A 16,306-nucleotide genomic window follows, 5' to 3' on the forward strand; every position below is an offset into this window, starting at 1 on the left:
CTATTAAGAAGGCTAGTGAGACCTCATCTTCCTTGCAAGCTAAAAGAACCACCTGAACTCGTGACTCTACAATAGATAAAATGGAAAGCCTTGTGGAAATGTGGTACATAAGTTTTGTATGCGGTACCATGATGCGCACTTTGTTTACTTTCCACAGGTTGCCGGTTAGTGTATTTCTCGTTTCACTCTCCCTCCCTTCATAAAGTTAAGATCATCAACATTATAAAGTTACGTACATACATACATTAGTGTACATCATAATGACTTAAATTAAACTACCTAAATGTTTAACTTCATAATTTTTACTTTCATTAAACCTTTTACTGTACTATGAGGCACTCTCACTTTGCTTACTCTCAATGAAAGTTCAAATCAGGGGTTAAACTTGTTATAATCGGTTCGCTTAACGAAGTTTCGCTTAACGAAGTGTTTTTAGGAACGTAACCCTTCGTTAAACGGGGTTGCCTGTATATATATATATATATATATATATATATATATATATATATATATATATATATATATATATATATATATATATATACAGGCAAACCCTTTAACGAAGAGTTCTTCTAAAAACACTTCGTTAAGCTAAACTTCATTAAGCGAACCGATTATAACAAGTTTAACCCCTGATTTGAACTTTCATTGAGAGTAAGCAAAGCGAGAGTGCATCATAGTAAAGTAAAAGGTTTAATGAAAGTAAAAATTATGAAGTTAAACATTAGGTAGTTTAATTTAAGTCATTATAATGTACACTAATGTATGCATGTATGTAACTTTATAATGTTGATGATCTTAACGAAGTTTCGCTTAACGAAGTGTTTTTTTAAGAACGTAACCCCTTCGTTAAACGGGGGTTGCCTGTATATATATATATATATATATATATATATATATATATATATATATATATATATATATTCTTACGAACACTAGGCCAATTGCAGGGCATTTTGGTGGTAACTTTAGCTAGGGAAGACAAGCTGCTTCTGACGCTGTTATGTTTTGACTGGGGAGTGAATGTTGCGCGTGTTGTCCACGAGAGGCTTGATCTTGATCTTGATCTTTATTCTATAGGGGTCCCAGGATTTTTCCTGAGGCAGGCCTTAGAACCAGCAGCTCCTGGTGTATTCAAAAGCCTGTCAGCTTGTGTGATATGATGGGGCTTTCAAATTTGGAAAAATATTACCTAGATAAAACTTCGTTAAAGCGAGTTTGGTGTTCGTTAAACGAGCAGATGGTAGTAAAATTAAACTTTTCTCGTAGCGAAATTTCGTTGTGTGAACCTTCGTTAAACGGGGGTTGCCTGTATATATTGTGAGAGGCACCGCCTTATTTCCCCTATAATTTATTTATTTTATTTATTTATTTATTTTTTTTTTTTTGTCGTATGGCGGCCCCCACAGCGCGGGGCTCTCGCTGTTCCGCTGTGCAGCCACCCTCCCTCTTTGTTCCTGCCATCTCATTGTGTCTGGCAGAAAACGCCAGTACCGAGCCAGTCTTCAGCGGACATAGACACATGCGCTCTTGGTTTCTGGCACAGGGTTGAGACACGTGTTGCTGGGCTGTTCTAGGTGCTCACCAGTCTCGGTCTGGGAGTTGTGCCCTCCTTTTGAGTAGCTGGTTTGCTGCTGGTTAGGCCGTGACGGTGTGGAGTAACGGGTTTGTTGTTCCAGGGGGAAGGTGTAGCTGGTTTGGCTGCATTTCCCGTGTTTTGCGTTTGTCCCTCTTGGTGAGTGGCGACGCGGAGAGACACGTTACTGTCATGTCCCAATTGTCGTTTTGTAGGTGGCCGTGGTCACCAGTGTGGTTTGGTGGGCAGCCGTGTGCCACCATCATCGTTTTGTATAGTTTTCTGTAGTATATTGTTTATAGTGGCCGAAGCCACACACACTGTTTGTCTGGTGGGAAGCTTCATGCTGTCTCCCAGTCGGTGTGCAGTCATCGTCCGTATGACCTGTTAGCTACACTTGACTCCCTGCGTGGCTGGTTGTCACCAGGAGTTGATAGCTGGACTTGTGTATGCCACCGGATGTGGTATATGTATCGTGTCTTGTAGTAAGCCATAGGTACAGGGAGTCAGTCTTGACAGGTGCTAGCAAGCATCTGTTCTATTGAGTAATATAGTAATATATACTGCGCGTCTTGTCCCAGTCTGTAGGCACTTACAGTCTGAGAACAAGACATGTGGAGAGGCATTAATACTCCCATAGAGAAGCGGGTGGAATTGTCCTTGTGGGTGGTTTTCTCTACGGAGTATTAACCCCCTCAGTACCGTCCCGTACACCCGTATGTGATGAGGAGGTATGGTACTATGTACCATCACGTACACTGGTACGGGATACATTCGGAATAAAAGTTTAAAACGGTTTGGCTCCTTTGTTTGGCATCTGGCATGGTGGTATTAGCAACTAGGATGGTCTAGACTCCGCCTACTCTGTGACAGCAGCAAATCAGTGAGTGATACATCACGACACGTCACGATGGGGTGGCGTGAACCAAGAGTGATGTAACGTAGTGCCGGTTTGTCTGAGTAGGATTACCGTGCTCTGTGCTCCTGCTTCCAAGCCATTTTTGTCCAAGGAACTGTGCTGCCTTCTCTGATAATGGAGGTGGATAGTGACTGTAGCTCTGGCTCTGAGTACTTGCCTGCTGACTCAGGTGATGAGTTTAGTGATGATGATGAGTATAGTGATGAAAGTGACTTAGAGGAACTGAGTGATAGTGAGTTACTGGAGGAGAATGAGGCGGTGGTTGACTCTGGGTGGACGTTCCTGGCTGACATATTCAATGGCGTTCGCCCTCACGCCATCCCTCAGTTCAGTGACCTTGAGTGGGGGATAAATGGACATGTGCCAAAGTTTTCGTGTGCACGTGAGGCGTTTTGTTACTTTTTTTGATAATCACCTAAGTCATGTCACAGTGACCTGTGACCTGAAAGCTTATACCTGACCTCTACTCTACAGCACTGTGGTGCAGTCTTTTTTTGAGAGAGGGAACACCTCATACTATAGAGTTTTTTCATAATTATTATTATTATTATCATTATTATTATGATTATTATTATGTGTTATTATAGTGTGTATTATGTGGAAACCATTTATATTAATATGTACAGTGCACTTATACAATAAAAATGAATGAAAGTGACAAATATGAGCAAGTTTAGTGAGCAATTATGCGGGCGGTATAGAGGCGAGTCTCACACCTAAGGCGATCGGTGCCGAAGGGGTTAAGGCTTCGCCCTTTACACATAACTTATATACTGTCTATAAATTCTACTTGGTTTGGTACAGGAGGAGGAGTTACTAAGGAGATACCCAAGCAGTGGGGGAAGTTATACACTGCTGGTGACCTCTATTTCTCTAGTATTATTTGTCTACTACTAGGGGCTGGGTGTGCAAGGCTCAGAGAAGGGATTGGTACATGCTGGCGTCATTACCAAATCCTCATTAAGCACGAGTGATAGCAGAGTATCTCGTCGCCTCTCAGGGCAGCTGTGACGCTGTGAGGGAACAGCAGTCTATTAAAGTTTGCACATTTTCAGCAGAAAGAACCTGAGTGTGGCAGCTGCTGTGAAATATAGTGTTGGGAACCCTGTGGAGCATCATACTCCCCGGTGAGCAGACGTACCATAACAATACACTCAACCCTCGATTTGCCGGACTAAAAGGCGGGGAAGGCTTGACCGGGAATGGCAAATGTCCGGCAATAGAAAATGTCCGGGGGCCTACTCCCTTGCCGGACTTTACCCTATATATTTCCGGGAAACACAACCCACACCCGGACTTCACCTCGCATAGCTGTCCTATACTGTCCTGTAATATAATATATTACCTTCTACAACATGCACATATACAACATACATATACTATATACAGGTACTGTACTGTTTTTTTATTAGCATTTACCTTAATGGTAAATGCAGACTTGGGCAACACTCATTCCCCCATCTATTTTACGTAAAAGTTCCAGTTTTTGCGACACAGAAAGTTGCACAGGTTTAGCTGTACGCTTGGTTACTTTCTTTGGTGCGTTTTTGGGTGGCATCGTTGTGAAGAAGTGTTTATATCCAAAACAAGTAAGCACAACACTCGAGTGACGCAGCAGACTGTGTACAGTCCAGTAATACTGACTCCACGCGTATGTCCGCCCGCGCTGCCATCTAGTGCGCGATTTGCGAACTTTGTCTGGCGCGGTAGTTTGAAATTGACTCGTCCCGGACTTTTTTACTTTTTTTGACCCCCATGGACTCTTGTCCAGCAAATCCAAAATTCGGCAAATGGAGGTCCATCAAATCGAGGGTTGAGTGTGTATATATATATATATATATATATATATATATATATATATATATATATATATATATATATATATATACACAGTAATACTCCGCTTAACGAACAGGACAGGGGGTGTCAAAGCTGTTCGTAGAGCGAAAATCCGTTAAATGGACGTAATTTTCCCATAGGAAATAATGGAAGTAGGGGGGGATGCATTCTGGGCTAGTCCCCAACATACCACATGGGTTAAAAAAAAAAAATTATATATACATTTGGCAGCATATTGGGCCACCGGTTTACCAATACTTTTATGATGTCATATGAATCATTGAAAGTTAGAGGAGCTATGTACATATTCTCTCATTCTTGCATTTATGTTCACAAAACAACATTTCTATTAGGTTTTTGGAGCTGGATCCAAGATTCTTTAACGTCAGAGCAACCTCTTGCAGCGAAATGGCATCCATGAATGCTTGGAGGGACGATGACAAGGTTGCTTTCAGGTTGCTCTGAGATTGCTGGGAACACCACCTCTGGAGGTGTCTTATATATGCATTTATATTCACAAAACAACATTTCTATTAGCTTTTTACAAACCTTGCCACTAGGGAGGATTGTTTTGTAATGCATAAAGTGAAATCTTACAAGGAATACCAAAAAATAAAGCAGAGATGAGATGAGCCACAGACGAAGCGGGAGACTTGCGGCGACTCGGCTGCTTCTTCTTCTTGTGACCCTTTTAGCCTGCGTGTTGTCTTTCCCCATGATATTTGTTTCCACTCCTCTATTTCCTGCTATAATGGATATCATATCTTAGTATTCATATACGCTCATGCCACGAGGATAACCTTGACTCCGTGGCACTGAGTGATAGTGAATTACTAATGAAATATCGTGGTATTTCATTAATAATTCACCGTCACTCAGTGCCACGGAGTCGAGGTTATCCTCGTCGTGGCATGAGCGTATATGAATACTAAGATATGATATCCATTATAGCAGGAAATAGAGGATTGAAAACATAAACATCATAATGAAAGTAACACGCAAGCAAAAGGGTCACAAGAAAAAGAAGCGACCGCGAGTCTCCCGCTTCATCTGTGGCTCATCTCATCTCTGCTTTATTTTTTGGTATTCCATGTAAGATTTCACTTTATGCATTACAAAACAATCCTTTCTTGGGGACAAGGTTTGTAAAAAGCTAATAGAAATGTTGTTTTGTGAAGATAAATGCATATATAAGACAGTAACACCACCTCCAGAGGTGATGTTCCCAGCAACCTCTGAACAACCTGAAAGCAACCTTGTCACCATCCCTCCAAGCGTTCATGGATGCCATTTCACTGCAAGAGGTTGCTCTGACGTTGTTAAAGAATCTTGGATCCAGCTCCAGGAGCGCTAGAGACAGAGGCAGGGAGCCAGCCAATCACAGCGAAACTATCACGTTCGGTCCCTCACCCGGCAAATTCAAATCCAGAAAATTCGCTAAAACGGATGTGGTTGTATGTTATGCGGATTTTTGGTCTAACTTTATATAGTACGTTAAACTGGAAATTTGTTAAACGAACGTTCGTTAAGCAGAGTATTACCATGTATATTTACATATATATATATATATATATATATATATATATATATATATATATATATATATATATATATATATATTCAACAGTTAATGCTCCAAAAAAATGACATGTACTGAACTGAAAGTATATTAACAGCATGATATATAAAGGAAACACTATCACAGCAGCACTTAAACCAAACATAGTTCCCAAATTAAGGCAAAGAACAATGAAATGCTAATAAATAAAGTGAAATTCTTGCAATCCTAAATATAGCTACATGTGAAAAAAACCTAATCCCTCCAAAAAAATCAATAAACCAGTAATCATAAAAGTACATTGCCAGCATCTTCAGCATTACAATCTTAACAATGATGTCAGTGGAAGCATAGTATAAGTTTAGTGATCTCTTCAGACATGCCTAGTATGAATTCTTAGCATTATTATGAAATGTTAATGGAGATACAGTGTGACTGAAGTACGTATTCTGTCTCAGCCCTTCACTAGTCACCTCACACTCACCTCCTGGGGCTCCATTTCTTCCTCTCAGCTCTTCCTCCACTTTCCTGTTCACCCTCTCCAGCTCCTCCTCAATTAGTTTCCTGCCTTCCTCCTCCAGACGCTTCAACTCTCGCCGGAACCTGAGACAAGAAATTCACACAGAGTAAGAAAAACAAGTGTAGGAAACCATTCAGAACGTACTCTTATTTTTTGCCATTAAAGTGAGTATCCACACTATCCCTCATCCATGTCAAACAAGTTCCTTACATATTACAAGGATTTGATACCTAAATATATTCATGAGGAAGGTTTCAAAACACTTTCCCTTCATAATTTTGGATATTTTTATGAACAATTCTCTTTTGGTAATGACATCTTTAAGAAACACTTTTTTACCATCTTTTTGTTGCTCTTTGCTTATAAAAAGAAAACATATAACTAATCATGAGAACTGCAGAAAGTCAAGACAATAAAAGAGCTGAGGACCTACAAAAACTAGTTCCTGAGAAGTGATTAAGTTATTACTCTCCTTCACACAGCAAGCCACCAGACCAGCGCTCCTCACCTTTCCTCCTCAGACAGGCATGGTTGTTCCTGCGCTCTCCTCTCCCGCTCCTCAAGTTCTGACCGCAGCTTCTGAGTCTTGGCATCAGCTTCCCTCGCTCGAAGCTTTGCTGCCTTACGTCCCTTGAGAAGCTTGTCGTAGGCTTTTCTTGTTCCTGGAATATTGTACAATAAGATGGTTTTATTCTATATTTTTTTTATGAATATTACTTTTTTTTCTTTTTTTTTAGTGTAGTACACAAATCTGCCACCTTTCATTATGGATTTGATAAGAATAAGTGTGTGTGTGTGTGTGTGTGTGTGTGTGTGTGTGTGTGTGTGTGTGTGTGTGTGTGTGTGTGTGTGTGTGTGTGTGTGTGTATTTACCTAGTTGTATTTACCTAGTTGTAGTTTTACAGGGCCTGGGCTTTATGCTCGTGTGGTCCCGTCTCCATATCTACACTTATCCAATTTTTCTTTAAAACTATGTACACTCTTTGCTTATACAACTTCCTCACTCAAACTGTTCCAAGTCTCAACACATCTTTGCGGGAAACTAAATTTTTTAACATCTCTCAGACATCGTCCCTTCCTTAGTTTCTTACTATGCGATCTTGTGCTTCTAAAGTCATATTCTTCTCTCTGGATCAGTTTCTCATTATCCACTTCATCCATTCCGTTAATCAATTTATAAACTTGTATCAGATCCCCTCTCTCTCTTCTCTGCTCCAAGGTTGTTTCTCTGAGTTTCGTTTTTCTATATAGTACTTCTTCTGCTGCTGCTTGTGATTTTAGTAATATCTTAATTGGTCTCACTATTCCTTCTTGATATGGTCCCATTCTATGGATTTCTTCTACTTCCTCTTCTAAGTTCTGTCTATCCTCATCATTCAGATGTTTTAGTAGGTCTTTTACTGATTTCATTTCGTCTTTTTCCCTTCTTGGTCTATATTTAACATTTTTTTCTTTCAGTCCAAAAATAATTACACTCTTCTTTTTTTCCACGATTTCTCTTACTAAATTTTCTTTTTTCTTGAGGACTCCTATCATTTTGCTTGTCATATTTTCATCTCTTTCTTTTAACTGTTCTTGAAATACTTCTTGAAATGATTCCTTGTCTTTCTTATCTTGGATTCTCTATGCTTGTACTTCTTTTTTAATCACGTCTTGTACTCTTTCTTCTTCTTTGTTAACTAGATCTTTTAGCTTTTCTTTTTCTTTCTCGGCTTTACCGAGTCCTTCTTCCATCAATTTCTTATAGTTCGCTATTTGGACTTTTAATTCTTCATTTTCGGTTCTTAGCCTAGTTTCGTTTTCTTCCACTCTTTTTATCCTTTCTTTCAATTTCTGGAGCTCTTTATCCTGTTCTTCATTCTCTTTCATTCCCATACTCTCCTTTATCAATTTATCTAATTTCGTTCGATAGTTAAGACTCTATCAAATAGTGAAGTTTGCGCCGTATCAAAGCCTTCAAATTCTCCTCCTCCCTCACCAACATTGTCATCATCAGCTTTCATTCTTTCCCTTGTCACATACCTGCATTTAGATGGAATCTCTTTCTCACTCATTATTATTTAACACTGTATTCATGAAAGGAAAAATGAGTCCACACTTATCGCCCAGGCCACTGTAAACCCAAACAAAGGTAGTGAAGATCAGCTGATTCTCGGGAGCGACGGTATCGCGTCCTTCCTCTGCTGCGTCTCGTCTGTGTGTGTGTGTGTGTGTGTGTGTGTGTATTTACCTAGTTGTATTTACCTAGTTGTAGTTTTGCAGGGCCTGGGCTTTATGCTCGTGTGGCCCCGTCTCCATATCTACACTTATCCAATCTTACTTTAAAAGTGTGCACACTCGTTGCAGACACTACTTCTTCATCTAAACTGTTCCACGTCTCAATACATCTCTGCGGGAAACTATATTTTTTTATATCTCTCAGACATCTTCCCTTTCTCAGCTTCTTACTATGCGATCTTGTGCTTTGGGTGTTATATTCTTATCTCAGCATCAGTTTCTCATTATCCACTGGTGTGTGTGTGTGTGTGTGTGTGTATTCACTGTTTGATCTGCTGCAGTCTCTGACGAGACAGCCAGACGTTACCCTACGGAGCGAGCTCAGAGCTCATTATTTCCGATCTTGGGATAGGTCTGAGACCAGGCACACACCACACACCGGGACAACAAGGTCACAACTCCTCGATTTACATCCCGTACCTACTCACTGCTAGGTGAACAGGGCTACGTGAGAGGAGACACACCCAAATATCTCCACCCGGCGGGGAATCGAACCCGGTTATCTGGCTTGAAGCCAGCGCTCTAACCACTGAGCTACCGGGCCGTGTGTGTGTGTGTGTGTGTGTGTGTGTGTGTGTGTGTGTGTGTGTGTGTGTGTGTGTGTGTGTGTGTGTGTGTGTGTGTGTGTGTGTGTGTGTGTGTGTGTGTGTGTTTTTACCTATTTGTGTATTACAGGGCCCGAGCTAAGCTCTCTGTGTCCTGTCTCCTTGTCCATTCCTGTCATATCTCTCTTTCATCTGATTGACACACACGCGTCAACGACATCACTGCTCAGTTTATTCCACTTATCAATGCTACGATGCGGAAACTGTATTTTCTCATGTCATTTAGACAGATGTCTTTATTAGCTTTTTCCATGTCCTCGGAGATGATTACTTGTGGTCACCTTTATCAACTCTCTATCCAGTATGTCAATCTTGTTCACCAATTTATACATAGTTATCATGTCTCCTCTTGTTCTTCTCTCTTCTAATGTGGTCAGCCCCAGCTTCCTCAGTCTTTCCTCATAGTCTAACTCCCTGAGTCCTGGTACCATCCTTGTTGCCAGCCTTTGTACCCTTTCTACCTTCTTTACATTTTTCTTCATATGCGGTGACCAGACACATGCTGCATATTCTAGCTGTGGTCTTATTAAGGTACATAATATCTTCTTCATCATTCCTTCATCTAGGTAGTGGAATGCAAGGCCAATATTTTGAAGCATGTTGTATGTTTTACAAAAAATCTTGTTAATGTGTTTCTCCGGTGACAAAGTGTTTTGCACGGTTACTCCTAAGTCTTTCTCCTCATTGGTCTCTTTAATTTTCTCATCACCCAGTCCGTAATCCCAGTTTGTTCTGTATCTACTTCTTCCCATTTTCATAACATGGGTCTTGTCTATATTAAATTCCATCTGCCACTCTTTACTCCATTCATATATTTTATCAAGATCTTCCTGTAACTTGTTACAATCTTCCACATTCTTTACTCTCCTCATAATTTTAGTATCGTCCGCAAACATGTTCATATAACTGTCAATTCCTACTGGCATATCATTAACATAAATCAAAAACATGATGGGACCCAGCACTGACCCTTGTGGAACTCCACTGGTTACCTTCTTCCACTCGGACTTCCTTCCTCTCACCACTGTTCTCATTTCTCTTCCCATTAAGTAATTTTCCATCCATTTTGCTAGTTTATCATTTACTCCTCCAGTCATCTTTAGTTTCCACATCAGTCTATTGTGTGGTACTTTATCAAAGGCCTTTCTCAAGTCCAGGTTGATAGCATCCACCCATCCCTCTCTATGTTGTAGTATATCAGTCACTCTTGAGTAAAAACATAATAAATTGGATACACACGATCTTCCTTTTCTGAAACCAAACTGCCTTTCACTCAGAATGTTTTCACTTTCTAGATACTCACTTCACTTAGCTTTAATTACTTCTTCACATACCTTGCACAATACACTAGTCAACGATACTGGTCTATAATTTAGCGGTTCCATTCTACTGCCATTCTTATATATAGGCACAATGTCAGCTCTTTTCCACTCTTTCGGGACTAATCCTGTTCGTATGGAGGTTTCCACAATATCAAATACGGGGTTCAACAATTGATCCTTACATTCTTTTAACAACCTCCCAGATATGCCATCAGGCCCCATTGATTTATTAATATCCAGATTGCTTATAATTTTCCTTACATCTTCCTTAGTAACCATGATGTCCTGCATTTGCTTTATTTCCATAGGCCTTCCTCCCATAAAATGCTCCTCCTTTGTAAACACTTTGCAAAAGTTGTCGTTCAAAATTTCAGCTATCTCTCCAGCATCTTCATATACTTCTTCCCCATTTTTTACTTTTCCTATTGCCTCCCTTTTATTTAGTTTTCCATTTATGAATTTGTAAAACATTTTTGGGTCACTATCACAGTTTTCCACCACCCTCTGTTCATATTCCTTCTGTGCTGTTCTCCTTACTTCAACATATATATTCCTTACTGTTTTGTAGCCTTCCCTTGATAATACATCACTGTTTTTTTTAAGTTTCTTCCATGCCTTTTCTTTGTTCTTTTTTGCTTCTTCACAATTTCTATTAAACCACTGTTTATTATTTAAAGTCCCTTTTCTGTAATATGGCACAAACTTTTTCACAGCAGAGTTATACAAATCCATAAATTTATTGTACTTCAATTGCATATCTCTTTCCTGGTATACCATGGACCAGTCAATTTCATTAAAGAACTCTCTTATATGGTTATAATTTGCCCTAGTATAATTTAATTTTTCCTCCTTGCGTTCCACAATCTTATTCGTGCTTAATTCTGTATCCAGCTCAAAGCTTAGGACATCATGATCACTTTTACCCAAGGGACTTTCATGTTCAATTTCCTCTTTTAGAGAGATTCCCGTGGTAAATACCAAATCCAACCTTGCTGCAACATCTTGTCCCCTGCATCTTGTTGGTGATCTCACCCACTGTGTCATCAAGTTATTTGTTGCTACCTTTAACAATTCTTCTGTCCACTCACCACCATTCACCACTTTGTAGTGTGTGTGTGTGTGTGTGTGTGTGTGTATTTACCTAGTTGTATTTACCTAGTTGTAGTTTTACAGGGCCTGGGCTTTATGCTTGTGTGGTCCCGTCTCCATATCTACACTTATCCAATTTTTCTTTAAAACTATGTACGCTCTTTGCTGACACCACTTCCTCACTCAAACTGTTCCAAGTCTCAACACATCTTTGCGGGAAACTAAATTTTTTAACATCTCTCAGACATCATTCCTTCCTTAGTTTCTTACTATGCGATCTTGTGCTTCTAAAGTCATATTCTTCTCTCAGGATCAGTTTCTCATTATCCACTTCATCCATTCCATTAATCAATTTATAAACTTGTATCAGATCTCCTATCTCTCTTCTCTGCTCCAAGGTTGTTAGATCCATTGCCTTTAGTCTCTCCTCATATGCCATCCCTTTAAATTCTGGAACCATTCTTGTAGCCATTTTTTGTAGTCTCTCTAATTTTTTTATGTTTCTTTTTAAGAGGAGTCCACACAACTCCTGCATATTCCAATCTAGGTCTTATTTTGTTTCTTACTATGCGATCTTGTACTTCTAAAGTCATATTCTTCTCTCAGGATCAGTTTCTCATTATCCACTTCATCCATTCCATTAATCAATTTATAAACTTGTATCAGATCCCCTCTCTCTCTTCTCTGCTCCAAGGTTGGTAGATCCATTGCCTTTAGTCTCTTCATATGCCATCCCTTTAAATTCTGGAACCATTCTTGTAGCCATTTTTTGTAGTCTCTCTAATTTTCTTGTGTTTCTTTTTAAGAGGAGTCCACACAACTCCTGCATATTCCAATCTAGGTCTTATTTTAGTACTTATTAATTTCTTCATCATTTCCTTGTCCATATAGTGAAATGCTACTCCAATATTCCTTAGCAAATTATCGTCTCTGAAAATTCTATCAATATGGCTTACCGGTTGATTATTTTCTTCCATTGTCACTCCCAAGTCCTTTTCCTTTTTTAATTTTCTAGTTCTACTCCATCTCCCATCTTATAGATTCCCACTGGTCGTCTTTCACTTTTTCCCATTTCCATGACATGGCTTTTGTCCACATTGAATTCCATCTCCATTTTTGCTCCATTTCCAGATCTTGTTTAAGTCTTCCTGTAGTATTTCACAATCCTCTTTTGTTTAATGACTCTGCACAGTTTCGCATCATCCATAAACAGATTTATGTAGCTGTTCACTCCTCTGGCATGTCATTTATATATACGAGAAAAAGTATTGGTGCCAATACTGACCCCTGTGGCACTCTGCTGTCTACTGTTCTCCACTTGGACTTTCATATCTTTAACTATTGTCCTTATTTCTCTCCCCCTTAAGTAATTCTTCATCCATCTCAATGTGCTTCCTTTTAAGCCACCCTTCTCCTCTAACTTCCATAGTAATCTTTCATGTGGCACTTTATCAAAAGCCTTTTTTAGATCTAAATAAATACAGTCAACCCATCCCTCTCTCTCTTGTACTTTATCAACTATTCTAGAGTAGAAACTCAATAAATTTGTCACACATGACCGACCTTTTCTAAAACCAAATTGGCTATTTGATAATATTTTGTTGTCTTCAAGAAACTCGATCCATTGCTTCTTTATTACTTTTCACACATCTTGCATATTACACTAGTTAGTGATACCGGCCTGTAATTTAAAGGTTCTTCCTTCCTTCCGCTCTTATATATGGGAACCACCTCAGCTCTTTTCCACTCCACTGGCACTGTTCCATTTTCTATTGAGCATTTTATGATGTTGTATATTGGACTTGCTAGTTCTTCCCTACATTCTTTCAGTATTCAGCCTGAGACTTCATCCGGTCCCATTGCCTTTTCCTCATCCAATTCCGTCATCAACTTTTTTATTTCAAGCTTGGTTACTTTAATCTCTTTCATATGGACAGTCTCTCTATTACCCTGTGGTATTTCAAATTTGGATTCCTTAGTAAAGACCATGAAATTTACTATTTAACAGTTCTGCCATACTTTTTGGGTCTTCCACCATTCCGTTTTCTCCTTTTAACCTTTCTATTGTTTCTTTTTGTCTTATTTTTCCATTTATGAATCTGTAGAACAATTTTGGTTGTTCCTTACATTTTTTGACAATGTCCTTTTCATAGTTCTTTTCTTCTTCCTTTCTCACCTTAGCATATTCATTTCTTGCTGTTTTGAAGTTTTCCTTATTTTCTGGATTTCTGTTTCTTCTCCACCTTTTCCATGCTCCATCTCGTTTCTCCTTTGCCCTAGCACATCTTGCATTAAACCAATCTTTCTTTCCTTCTTCTTTAGGTCTATATTTGAACATATTCCTGACCCCAGTTTTGTATATTTCCAAAATAAGTTATATTTCTCTTGAACCGTTAATGAGTTTTCCATCTCCTCCCAGTTTACGTTTTAAAATAGTTCTTGAGATTCTCAATATCAGCCTTTCTGTAATTTAATCGGTCTCCTTTGTATGATTCATCTCTATCTTCCTTTCCTTCTTCTATATCCATTTCTAATATTACATGGTCACTCTTTCCCAATGGGCACTTGTATCTTATATCATCGTTAATTGGTATATCCCTTGTAAAAACTTGGTCTAATCTTGCCGGCTCATCGTTTCCTCTGAATCTCGTGTTTTCCTTTACTCTTTGGACCATCAAATTATCTATCATTAGGTTCAGGAATCTATCTCCCCAGGCATCTTCCCCCATACCACTTTCATAATTCTCCCAGTCTACCTCCTTACAGTTGAAATCTCCTACCAATATCACTTTTCTCCTTTCCTTAATGATTCTTGTAAGACTCCTTATTGTGTTATCTATCATGTCTCTATATTCTTGGTTAGTCCATGAGTTTGTTTTTGGTGGCACATATGTTCCAATGATTGTTAACTCCTTTTTGTTAATATGCATCTTAACATACAGTATTTCTGATTTTCCTTCCCCAAACTCCACTTGATATACCACTATCTCCTTCCTTAACATCATCATGACTCCTCCTCCTCCTTTACCCACTCTGTGTGTGTGTGTGTGTGTGTGTATGTGTGTGTGTATGTGTGTGTGTGTGTGTGTGTGTGTGTGTGTGTGTGTGTGTGTGTATTTACCTATTTGTATTTACCTATTTGTGTATTACAGGGCCCGAGCTAAGCTCTCTGTGACCTGTCTCCTTGTCTATTCCTGTCATATCTCTCTTTCATCTGATTGACACACACCGCGTCAACGACATCACTGCTCAGTTTATTCCACTTATCAATGCTACGATGCAGGAAACTGTATTTTCTCACGTCATTTAGACAGATGTTCTTTATTAGCTTTTTTCCATGTCCTCGGAGATGATTACTTGTGGTCACCTTTATCAACTCTCTGTCCAGTATGTCAATCTTGTTCACCAATTTATACATAGTTATCATGTCTCCTCTTGTTCTTCTCTCTTCTAATGTGGTCAGCCCCAGCTTCCTCAGTCTTTCCTCATAGTCTAACTCCTGAGTCCTGGTACCATCCTTGTTGCCAGCCTCTGTACCTTTCCACCTTCTTCACATTTTTCTTCATGTCGGTGACCAGACACATGCTGCATATTCTAACTGGGGTCTTATTAAGGTACATAATATCTTCTTCATCATTCCTTCATCTAGGTAGTGGAATGCAAGGCCAATATTTTGAAGCATGTTGTATGTTTTCCAAAAATCTTGTTAATGTGTTTCTCCGGTGACAAAGTGTTTTGCAGTTACTCCTAAGTCTTTCTCCTCATTGGTCTCTTTAATTTTCTCATCACCCAGCCTGTAATCCCTGTTTGGTCTGTATCTACTTCTTCCCATTTTCATAACATGGGTCTTGTCTATATTAAATTCCATCTGCCACTCCTTACTCCACTCATATATTTTATCAAGATCTTCCTGTAACTTGTTACAATCTTCCACATTCTTTACTCTCCTCATAATTTTAGTATCGTCTGCAAACATGTTCATGTAACTGTCAATTCCTACTGGCATATCATTAACATAAATCAAAAACATGATGGGACCCAGCACTGACCCTTGTGGAACTCCACTGGTTACCTTCTTCCACTCGGACTTCCTTCCTCTCACCACTGTTCTCATTTCTCTTCCCATTAAGTAATTTTCCATCCATTTTGCTAGTTTATCATTTACTCCTCCAATCATCTTTAGTTTCCACATCAGTCTATTGTGTGGTACTTTATCAAAGGCCTTTCTCAAGTCCAGGTAGATAGCATCCACCCATCCCTCTCTATGTTGTAGTATGTCAGTCACTCTTGAATAAAAACATAATAAATTGGATATGCACGATCTTCCTTTTCTGAAACCAAACTGCCTTTCACTCAGAATGTTTTCACTTTCTAGATACTCACTCCACTTAGCTTTAATTACTTCTTCACATACCTTGCACAATATACTAGTCAACGATACTGGTCTATAATTTAGCGGTTCCATTCTACTACCATTCTTATATATAGGCACAATGTCAGCTCTTTTCCACTCTTTCGGGACTAATCCTGTTCGTATGGAGGTTTCCACAATATCAAATACGGGGTTCAACAATTGATCCTTACATTCATTTAGCAACCTC

General features: G+C 39.2%; 1 protein-coding gene across 2 annotated transcripts in view; it reads right to left on the reverse strand.

The window, feature by feature from the left end:
* The window catches only part of LOC123507680 (dnaJ homolog subfamily C member 17-like), a 64,146-nt gene that overhangs the window by 13,199 nt on the left and 34,641 nt on the right, over window positions 1-16,306 (reverse strand). For both annotated transcript variants that reach the window (XM_045260795.1, XM_045260796.1), the window contains exons 4-5: window positions 6,921-7,074; window positions 6,377-6,495 (exon numbers count right to left, since the gene is read on the reverse strand). In XM_045260795.1, the coding sequence (XP_045116730.1) occupies window positions 6,377-6,495; window positions 6,921-7,074 (273 nt within the window). The remainder of the gene's footprint in view (window positions 1-6,376; window positions 6,496-6,920; window positions 7,075-16,306) is intronic.

This window comes from Portunus trituberculatus, chromosome 23, assembly GCF_017591435.1.
Source record: "Portunus trituberculatus isolate SZX2019 chromosome 23, ASM1759143v1, whole genome shotgun sequence".
NCBI classification, from domain to species: Eukaryota; Metazoa; Arthropoda; class Malacostraca; order Decapoda; family Portunidae; genus Portunus; species Portunus trituberculatus.